Here is a 9,919-nt window from a genome sequence, read left to right on the forward strand (position 1 = left end):
TCCCCTCCCGGTACACCCTCAGACAGTCCCTTTGCAATGCTCCCAAGCTGTTCCTTCGTACAGAATGCGGGGTAAGAGCAACCGAATGGCTGGCCCAGGCTACAAGGCCCTGAACCCCGCTATAGGCAACCCCAAACACATCCCCAACCCTTCCTCACCAGGAACTGCCGTGTCCTAGGACGCAACACAAAACTCTACCCTAAAAGATTCGTGAGCCAGGTTCCAAGGCGAAGCATGCAATCCCAGCACTTACGGAGGCTGAGGTACGAGGGGTTGCGAGTTCAAGCCCAGCCTGGGCAAGTTAGCGGTTTAGCAAGAATTTGTCTCAAAATTAATACATAAATAAGGTCTGGGGATGTAACTCAGTGTAAATGCCTTGGGTTCAATTCCCAGCGCCCCAGCCCACCAAAAAAATCCATTATTTCTCTGCGGCGAGCTGAGAACCCCACGTGAACAAAGCCGGCCCTGCCTTCAGGAAACGCCCCCCCGCCTACATACACACACAGGCGCGCTGCAAGGGAGGGTGAGCTGCACACTCCACGTGCTAAGTATTTCCCTTGGGCGCAGCCCATGGAAGCAGGGTAAAGTGAGAGGTGATCCATTCTAAAACAAAGGTCAAAGTCCTAGCCACAATCCTGCTGCGCAAATGTGCTCCTAGGTAAATATCGGTCGGTAAACAAAACTATATTCAGATGAGCTCGGGTTGGGATGCATTAGCAAAAGTGAAACTGCCTCGGTGCTATCCGCAGAATGTACCCCTCACTGCCATCAAGCCGCCAGCTGCTACCTGTGGCCCCCAGCTTGACCGGAGCTCGGGCGCCACCTGCCGGCGGCGCTGAGCAACGGCAGCGGGAAACCCCTGCGCGCATCCGAGCGCAGACCTCATTGCAGCGGGCGGGGTCTCCCGGCCCGCTGCCTAAACCCTTGGGCACCTAACCCCGAGGCTGGCGACCTCGCCGAACCTCTCCTGGGGCTGGATTTGGCCGTGCCGTAAGAGCAGGAAGTCCGGACAGTGTTGCTCAGGCGGCCTGTATGTGCCTCGGATGCGAACCCCGGGCTCGCGTGCACCTAGTGGGACAGACCTCCGCAGGCCGGCGTGGTGCGGCTGTGGCGGGATGAAGGGAGGAGCCTGTCGGGGTCCTGGCCGGTGGGTGGCCGGGAGGAAGGAGTGGGTGGAGCCTGGGGCGGGGCGGTTCCGCGCTCTCCCTAGCTAGCCGGCCGGCCCTGCTCACCTCTCGTCCGGGGACATGACGGGCACGCCCGCCGCCGCTGCCGCCGGGGATGGCGAGGGTGCCCTGCGCTCCTCGCCCTGCAGTCCGAGCTACGATCTCACGGGCAAGGTGGGTGGGCGCTTCGCCCGGCGCTGGGTTCTCCTCGCTGGTTCTGAGGGTCACCCCTTCCCGCGCCCTCTCCGGCCCACGCCCCTCTCTGGCTGCATCTACACTGGGTACAGCCCTTACCCAGGCAGTCAGGTCCCCTGAGGAGGGAGGAAAACCAAGAGGTAGCCCTGGGCCCAGCTCAGCCTCTAGAAAAGTGGGCTGTCGTGGAAGGCACAGGGTAAGGAAGATGGACGGGACTGAGTAACTTCCCACCCTGCAGACCTCCACCCATTTTCTCCCGCCACACTTTAGCCACCAGGAGCCTGGGGAACTCCATGGCTTTTGGTAAGGGTTAAGCTCACTGCCCTCCTGGGGACAGATTAGGAAGAGCTAGTAAATGGGGGGGGGGGGCTTGGAGACTCAGGATGCTGCCTGTCTGTGGGACAACTCATAGTTAGTGCCCTTTTTTTTTTTTTTTTTTTCTTTTTTTTTTTTTTTTTTTTTTTAGCTAAGTTCGCCCCTACGTTCAAGGCTTTAGGCTCAAAACTCTTTAGGTCCCCAGCCGGTGGCTTCCAAGTCCTGCCTCTTTTCCTCCCAGGACTCCAGGGGTCACCCCTTCTGCCCAGCAGTAAGTCAAGCCCCTCTTTCCAGGAGGCTGCTGCTAGCCATCTTGCAGGCCCAGGAATTTTTAGAACCTGAGAAAGACCTCAGCAGTTAGTCTCCATGCCCCCCAGCTGGGAAAGCTGTAAGGCCACTCTCTAGGGCTTGTTTGCTCTGCAGGGTGCCCTGTATGGAAGCAGGTGGGGACGGCATGGGCACTAGGTTGCCTCCCCCGCTGTGTGTGTCCTTGGAGTGAGTGAGCACGTACAAGAAGGCTGAAAGAAGCCAGGCGTGGTGGCACACACCTGTGATGCCAGCACTCGGGAGGCTGAGGCAGGAGGATCACTGGGAGCTGGAGGCATACGCTGCATTATACGCTGCATAATGAATTCATGGCTAGCCTGAACTGTGTAGCGAGACCTTGTCTCAAAAGAAAAAGTGCTGAGAGTGGGGCTGAGTTCGCACTCCTCCTCCGCAGGGTGCAGGAGAACGAGAGGCTGGATCTTGTCCTGTTGCCTTGAAGGACACCTGCCTCTTTCCTGCCTCTTTCCGTCCCCTGGTTCCTTCCCCACACCAGGTCTCACTCTCACTGGGAACACTGAGCCTTCACCCCAGAGTTTCAGGGGAAGCTACTGGGCCAGCCACCCGCCAGAGCCGTTGAGATAGGCGTCCTGTGTGGGCTTGTGGAAGGAAATGGGCCCCTGATCTCTGAGAGGAGGGGGAGCTCCTGATGGCCGGCCCTCAGGCTGATGGGGACCTCCTGACCTCATTGCTCTACAAGCCAGATGAGCTGTTTGCCTAGGAGGTGTCGAGGCTAAGCAGCTGTTTGTGTTTGGTGGACAAGCCCGGCTGGGTGACTGGCTGCATCATTTGCCCCAGGCAGCTGTGATCGTAAAGCACACAGGCAATGGCCTCGCCTCCCTCCTTCCTGGTCAGGGCCTGAGACCTGGGCTCCAGAGGGCCCCTTCCCCCACCTCTCCATCTGTCCTCTGACCAGGCAGCATCTGCAAAAGAGTGCCCCCCTTCCCCCACCTCACTCCATCTGTCCCCTAGCCAGGCAGCACCTGCAGAGAAAGAGAGAGAGAGAGAGAGAGAGAGAGTGTGTGTGTGTGTGTGTGTGTGTGTGTGTGTGTCTGTGTCCTGCATGCCTGTCCAGGCCTGTCCCAGGGGACAGGGTCTGAGAGAAGCCTGTCCTAACAGGAGCTCCTTGGAAAGATGGGACTCTCAGGCAGGCAGTACCTACCCCTGGGCCACTCTTCTCTGAGTCTAAAGGCTCTGCTACACTACCCTAGCCATTGACAGATTCTAGAACAGCCTTCAAGAAATGATCCCTCCTCCTTTCTATCTACTGTGGAAAGCATGCCACGGGCTAGGAAATCTTCCCACAGTCACACAGTAGGCCGTTTATAAGCCTTACGCACCTTCTGCTCAGCCCCCTTCTCTCTCCAAATTAGCTAATCCCAGTATACCACAACCACGGTGAGAAAGCTTCTGGCTCCGCGGTCAGATTCAGAGCCTCAAAAATCATCCAAGGGCCAGGAATGTAGCTCAGCGGCACAGCGCCTGCCTGGCAAGCACGAGGTCCTGAGTTGGATTCCTGGGACCAAAAAAATCATCCAAACCTACTCCCTGCTCGAACCTTGGAACAGTTTCCCAGGCAGTTGGGATCATCCCAGCAGTGAGTCTGGGCTCCTGCTCTCCAAGACTGAGGACTGACTGAGTGATGGGCTCCCCTCCACCATCCCTACATATTCTCTGGAGAAGCAGCACAGGGCTGGCAGACAATAAAGAGGAGGCTCCTCCCCACCCTCACGCCCCTCCCTGGAGCTGCCGCCCTTCTTACCTGCAGCAACCCCGGGGGTGCTAATTTGTGACATTTGCCCCATGTGTGTGGGAAGTTTCTGCCAAAAGAACTTCAGTCTCCCCATCACCGTATACATTTCAACCGTCATTCACGCAACCCCTTTGCAAACAAATGCTGTGACTCAAGATGAAACCCAAACAACAGTAATTTTAGAGTGTGCCCGAGCCGGCGCCACCACTCTGCCCCCACCCGGTCCTCACAGACTCCCTTGGGTGGGGATCCTGTCCAAGACACTGCTTCCCTTTCCCAGCCCTGCAGCCCCGCCCACTCACACGTGCACCTGAGTGGTAAACACGCAGAAGGGTGGAATCCCTGCACCGTGCAGTGACGCATAAATGTGACTAGGGTCACATGTGGCCACAGTCACTCAAATATGAGGCTCTCAGGGGTCCCTGAGGACATTTAGAGGTTTCAACTTGGGTTTCCAGGACACTGGGCAGGGCCAGGAGGGTGAGAAGAACCAGGAACCTTGGCAAAGCAGGGAGGAGAGAGAGGCAGGCTCCCCAGAGGAAGGTGCCGTGAGGTGCTGTGGCATCTTTTCTGTCTGCCCTCACCCCCACTCTGATCCTCTTTCCAGGCTGTCTCCCTGGAACCCCAGAAGCCCCTTGCCTCCCCCAGTGCCCATTAACCGCCTCTGCCCCATCTCCTAGGTGATGCTTCTGGGAGACTCAGGTGTCGGCAAAACCTGTTTCCTGATCCAATTCAAAGACGGGGCCTTCCTGTCCGGGACCTTCATAGCCACGGTCGGCATAGACTTCAGGGTGAGGTGGCTGTAGGTTCCTCCTCCAAGCAGTGAGCTGGGCTGTGGCGGCTTGGGCTCCGGGGCATTGTCCTCTCCTGGCCCCCTGAGAACCCCTCTATCTCGCTGCCTGGAGGCACCCAGGGCAGCTCCCCTTGGGGAGCATAGAGGTGGCCAGGTTGGAGGAGCCTGGGCAGGGCTGGCACCTTATCCACCTACAGGACGTGAAAATCAGGACCGGGTCTTCCTGTCCTCTGCTGCTGGCTGCGGGGCAGGGGGTGCGCCAGAGCAGAACAGACTCATCTCACTGTGTGAGCTGAGTTTCTTGGCTCTGCGGGACCCTTGCTTATGGCCCTGTGAGCCACACGCCCCCTGGCCAGGCTTCCAAGGTCAGTCTGTCTCCTGGAGTTGCCTTGCACTGGGCCTAGTGACTGGCCTGGCCTGAGGGAGACACCACAGCCAGGCAGGTCCCTCCCTCTCCCTGGAGGACTCGCTCTTCACAAATCTGCTGAGTATCACGTGCCAGCGGTCCAGGAAAGGGAGGGTCTACCCCTGGCAAGTGGTCTGCACCAAGCCTTAGTGCCTCCCCCAAGGGAGCAGACATCTGTGGGTAGCTAGAGGGACGGTGGCCCTGTGGGTCTAGTCACTAAGGGCCCTAGATTGCTGGTGGGCTCTCCCTCTCTTTCCCCTTGCCCCACCCCCTTCTCGGGAATGGGGGTTGAACCCAGGGCCTTTGCACTACACTATATCCCTATCCCTTTTTTTTAAAATTTTATTTTGAGATAAAGTCTTCCTAAATTGCCCAGGCTAGGCTCAAACCTTCAATCCTCCTGCCTCGGCCTCCCAGATTGCTGGGATTACAGACGTGTGCCACCATGCCCAGCTCAGGCACTGCATCTCTAAGGGCTTGGTGACAGTCGTGGAGCTGAAGTAGGGACAGGGGCACCACTGGGCAGTGCCAGACAGGTGCTCAGGCTCCGCTTGCCCTACTGTGTTGTGAGGACAGAGACGGGCTCCCCGGAAAGGAGGACTCTGAAGTGCGGGTGTCTGGGGCCAGGGCTTCCGCTGCCCTGAGGGAGCAATCAGGCTGGAGACGACCGCGGGGCTCGCCACACCACCTGTAGGCCTGGAGGCACCAGGACAAGATGTTGGCAGAGCCTCTCCTGCCCTGCCCACCCTCTGCCCTTTTCTCTTTCAGAACAAGGTGGTGACAGTGGATGGTGCAAGGGTGAAGCTACAGGTGAGCCGGAGGCTGGGGTGGGGAGGGAGGATGCAGGAGTCTGCTTTGCTCCTCACCCTGAACCACAGGAGGCCTGCAGCCCTGCCCTCAACCTGGGGTAATTTCCTGTGGAGCCCATGAGAGGAAATGGCTTCTTTGATGTCTGCAGAAAAAGCAGTTCCCAGGCACCTTCTCTGCTATCAGAGGCAGCTCAGAATGCCTCTGATAGAAGAGGCGTTTGAGCTGAGTTTAGCCTCCCTCCGTCCATTGCGTCCCTGTTTCCTGGGTTTGCATTGCTGAAGGAGGTTGGGCACCGCCCCCCGCCCCAAGCTAGGGACAGCACTGAATGGGCTTGAGAAGCCAGTAACTTCCACTGTCCAAATGTCACCAGACCTCACATGCCTACCGGGAACCTACAGAAGGAAACAGGCCCTGCCCCAGAGATAGATTCCCCCCTCAGGCGGCCCTCCTGCCAGCAGTCCCTAGGCCCTGCCTCCTTCCGACCTTTTCTCTGTCCCCTTTCTAGATCTGGGACACTGCAGGACAGGAGCGCTTCCGAAGTGTCACCCACGCCTACTACAGAGATGCCCAGGGTAAGGCTCTGTGCCCTCTCACCCCTCCCCAGCCCCTCTGTAGCACCCACGCTGCCGCTCTGAGTCCCTCTGTCGTCTCTCTCTCCCCCTCCAGCCTTGCTCCTGCTCTATGACATCACCAACAAATCTTCCTTCGACAACATCAGGGTAGGTCCCCCTTCCCCAGACACCCTCTCGCCCATAAGCGCCTATGCAGCCTCATTGCTTCCCGCCCTGGGAAGGGGCCAGACCCTGGAAGCCTGCCACCTGCCAAGGGGCACCTAGCTGTGCCTGGGCACTACCCTGTAGCCCCAGCACTACCCTGGACAGAGACACAGGGAGAGCCCAGCCAGGAAAGTCTACAAGTACTTAGTTACAGCGCTACCAGCCTTAGTTAGAGCGCTACCTAGCTGACAGTGTCTGTGTCCTCACAACCAATTCATTAGAGAACAGAGACACTAATTCAATAAGTATAAACACTAAGCTGGGCTTGATGGTACATGCCTATAATCCCAGCTAGGGAGGCTGAGGCAGAAAGATTGCAAGTCCAGGCCAGATGGGGCAACTTAGCAAGACTGTGTCTCAAAATCAAATTGCAAGAAAGTGCTGGGGATATAGCTCAGTAGGGCTTGATTCTTTAGCAATAAAATACATAAACAAATGTAAGCACTGAATCTGTGCACAACACTGTTAGAGGTTTCAGGTGCCCCTTGATGCCCAGGACGGTGTACTGACAGACAAACACAAAAGACATAAAAAGAATGGAAAATCACCGTCATACCTCCAACTCCACGTTCATGGCAGACATCACTAATCAATCACAGTACTTTTGGTCACTGAGCCCTGTGTAGTCTTAGAATCCTCAGTAGGTCACACCAGGAGGATGACCTGGGCCTCAGCCTTGGCCTGGCTCAGCTCGACCTCTCCTTCAGGCCTGGCTCACCGAGATTCACGAGTATGCCCAGAGGGATGTGGTGATTGTGCTGCTAGGCAACAAGGTGAGTGGCTCCAGGGCAGGTCTGCCCACCCCGCCCCTCCTCTCCCATGGCTGGGGCTTCAGCCCCACCCAGCTCCACACCACCCAAGAAAAGCTTTCCAGACATCCTGCCATAAAGGACCCTCTGATCTCCACTTCCGGAGTCAGACATATCCTAGGGAAGCCCAGTGCACTCTTAAAGCTTGGGAAATGGCCCCTCCCAGGGAAGGCCCAAGCTGCTGCCTGAGAGGAACAGGGTTGCCCAAGTGCCACTCTAGGTTAGATGGTAGGGAGCAGGATCAGGGGCTGACTGTGAAGGGTTTGCTGCCATTACTGTCACCATCCACTAGCCCCAAAGCTAGGTCACCACACCTGGGCGGAGAAGAGTTACCCACCCAAACAGCCAGGCACCCTGACCCCTAGCCAATCACAGCTGCCCGCAGTCCCCCAGGCCACCAGCAGAGGGCAGGCAGTGCATGCTCCTGGGGCAAAAGATGGGCCAGCTGGGTTAAGGCTTCCTTCCCCAGAGTGACCCACATGGGCTTGACAGGCGGATGTGAGCAGCGAAAGGGTGATCCGTTCGGAGGACGGAGAGACTCTGGCCAGGGTAAGTGACTGCCAGTAGGGTGGGATACATGGTGGGGCAAGCCAGAGGCTGGCCCTGAAGACACTCTCTCCCGGGCAGGAATACGGCGTTCCCTTCATGGAGACCAGCGCCAAGACGGGCATGAACGTGGAGTTAGCCTTCCTGGCCATTGCCAAGTGAGAGCTCAGCAGTGACGGGACGGAGCAGGACGCGAAGGCACCACTGGGGAGTCCAGTAGGGCCGAGCTCCTGGCCCAGCCCCTAGGCCCACATGCAGTCTGCATTCTTAGCTCCATTTGCCCCCAGCCGTGGGAATGAGGGTGGGCATGCTCAGCGCAGCACACCCAACCCAGCGCATCGCACCTCCTCTTCCAGGGAGCTGAAACACCGGGCAGGGCGGCAGGCCAACGAGCCCAGCTTCCAGATCCGAGATTATGTGGAGTCCCAGAAGAAACGCCCCAGCTGCTGCTCCTTTGTGTGACTCCCAAGGGGCTGAGAAGAGGCCCTCAGGATATAGCTGTCTCCCCAACACTGGCTTATTAGTGGCTGAGCCAAGCAAGAGTCAAGAGGTCCAGTACACAGCCCTTTCGCCCAGGCAGCTGCCTCATAGGTCCCACCCCTATTCCTGTAGCTTCCTGTATCCTGGGGAAGGGCAAAATATTTTATCTCTTTATCTGAACGATACATAATACCAAAACAAGAAAAAAGAAAAAGGCAACAGGATGCCCAGAAAACTGAGATAGGGACCTGGCAGTCCTTCTGCCTTCTTGAACTTAGAACTCGGACCTGAGAGGCTGGGCCTTCCTCCTAGCAACAGGGGTGGTACTGCCCCAGCTGGGTGTCAGGGGACACTATCGCCCCTGTGAGAGCTGCTAGTGACCCCCCTCGCCATTCTTCCGTCACCTGGAAGGGCTAAACAGCCCTGGCCTCCACTTCCGGCTCCCCGGGGCACGCTATCCCCCAGTAAATTTCACTGGGAGCCTAGACCTGGGGAAGATAGGAGTTGTAGAGATTGGGAGGGGCCAGCTTCCTGGGGCAGGAAAAAAGGAGTAGAGACTAGGGTCTGCCCTGCAGCTACCTCTGACCTTCTGACCCCTTCCTGGCAGTGTGCCCCCTCCCCTCCAGCACACAAGCACCCTGGAGCACCTGGAAACTTTGGCTTCTGTTCCCCAGACCTCAGATCCCAGAGGAACCCCTCCCTACATCACTGTCTCATCTGCCTTTCTGCTTGTGTCTCTAGACACTGGAGATCAGTTAGGAAAAGGTCTTTCTTCCCTTTCTAATCCTTCAGAGGGTGAGAAACCCCACAGCTACTTCTTCAAGCAGCAGAGGTGCTTAGCTCCCCTGGGATAAGGGCCAGACAAAGAGAAACTCCTCGATCCTGGACCATGAGAGGCAGACTTGAGCACACCTGCCCCCAAGTCTATCTCCCTAAACCCAAGCTCTCCCACCAACCCAACTACCATGCCCTTCGCTTTAACTTCTCAGACACCAGGGCAAGAACTGCTTTATCTCCACTCCTACTGAGACACATTAGGGAGTGGGAAATCCTCCGTTTCGGGGGGAACCAGTGCAGAGTACCGAGTAGGGACAAGTGGGTAAGCCTAGGGCAGCAAAGAGTTCGTGTAAGCCCAGCGTCACATTTTTCCCAAAGCTCTCACCTCAATCTTCGGGAAGTGAACCAGAGACATGCAGGTTGAGACCTTCAGGCACCTCACTCCAGCCCTGCAGGCCAGGGGTAGGGGAGGGGTAGGAAAGAAGTATTCGTGGCACATTTATGAGGCTGCTACATTTGCTTTCAAGGCAGGAATCTTGCTCTCTGAGCTCCCACTTGGGCCGATAAGATAAGGAAGCTCTCCCTAGCCTCTCCCAGGTGGAGCAGGGAGAGGCCTGACCTCGCAGGTCTCTTCTGGGACCCCAGGCAGGTTGCAAAAGATCCGGGCACCCAGGCAGCGTTTGTGTTTTTCAGAATTAAATTGCAGTATTTTGGAAAGTACACCCTGTCCACTGTTTGTTTGAAGTGGGTATGGGAGGAGGGATTGTGT

The 9,919-nt window shown here is 57.2% G+C and overlaps 1 protein-coding gene across 5 annotated transcripts in view; it reads left to right on the forward strand.

The window, feature by feature from the left end:
• The window catches only part of Rab37 (RAB37, member RAS oncogene family), a 58,057-nt gene extending 48,187 nt beyond the window's left edge, over positions 1–9,870 (forward strand). For 2 of the 5 annotated variants that reach the window (XM_005412242.2, XM_013508642.1), the window contains 7 exons: positions 5,721–5,762; positions 6,268–6,334; positions 6,429–6,481; positions 7,246–7,311; positions 7,840–7,896; positions 7,975–8,051; positions 8,250–9,870. In XM_005412242.2, the coding sequence (XP_005412299.1) occupies positions 5,721–5,762; positions 6,268–6,334; positions 6,429–6,481; positions 7,246–7,311; positions 7,840–7,896; positions 7,975–8,051; positions 8,250–8,355 (468 nt within the window). In that variant the 3' untranslated portion in view covers positions 8,356–9,870. Of the gene's footprint in view, positions 1–1,144; positions 1,341–4,433; positions 4,545–5,720; positions 5,763–6,267; positions 6,335–6,428; positions 6,482–7,245; positions 7,312–7,839; positions 7,897–7,974; positions 8,052–8,249 lie in introns of those variants that run through there. The other 3 variants (XM_005412241.2, XM_005412240.2, XM_005412243.2) reach the window with 3 other exon arrangements.
• Positions 9,871–9,919: the final 49 nt, after the last annotated feature.

The sequence above is a fragment of the Chinchilla lanigera genome, unplaced genomic scaffold, assembly GCF_000276665.1.
Source record: "Chinchilla lanigera isolate Chin_1 unplaced genomic scaffold, ChiLan1.0 scaffold00152, whole genome shotgun sequence".
Classification (NCBI taxonomy): Eukaryota; Metazoa; Chordata; class Mammalia; order Rodentia; family Chinchillidae; genus Chinchilla; species Chinchilla lanigera.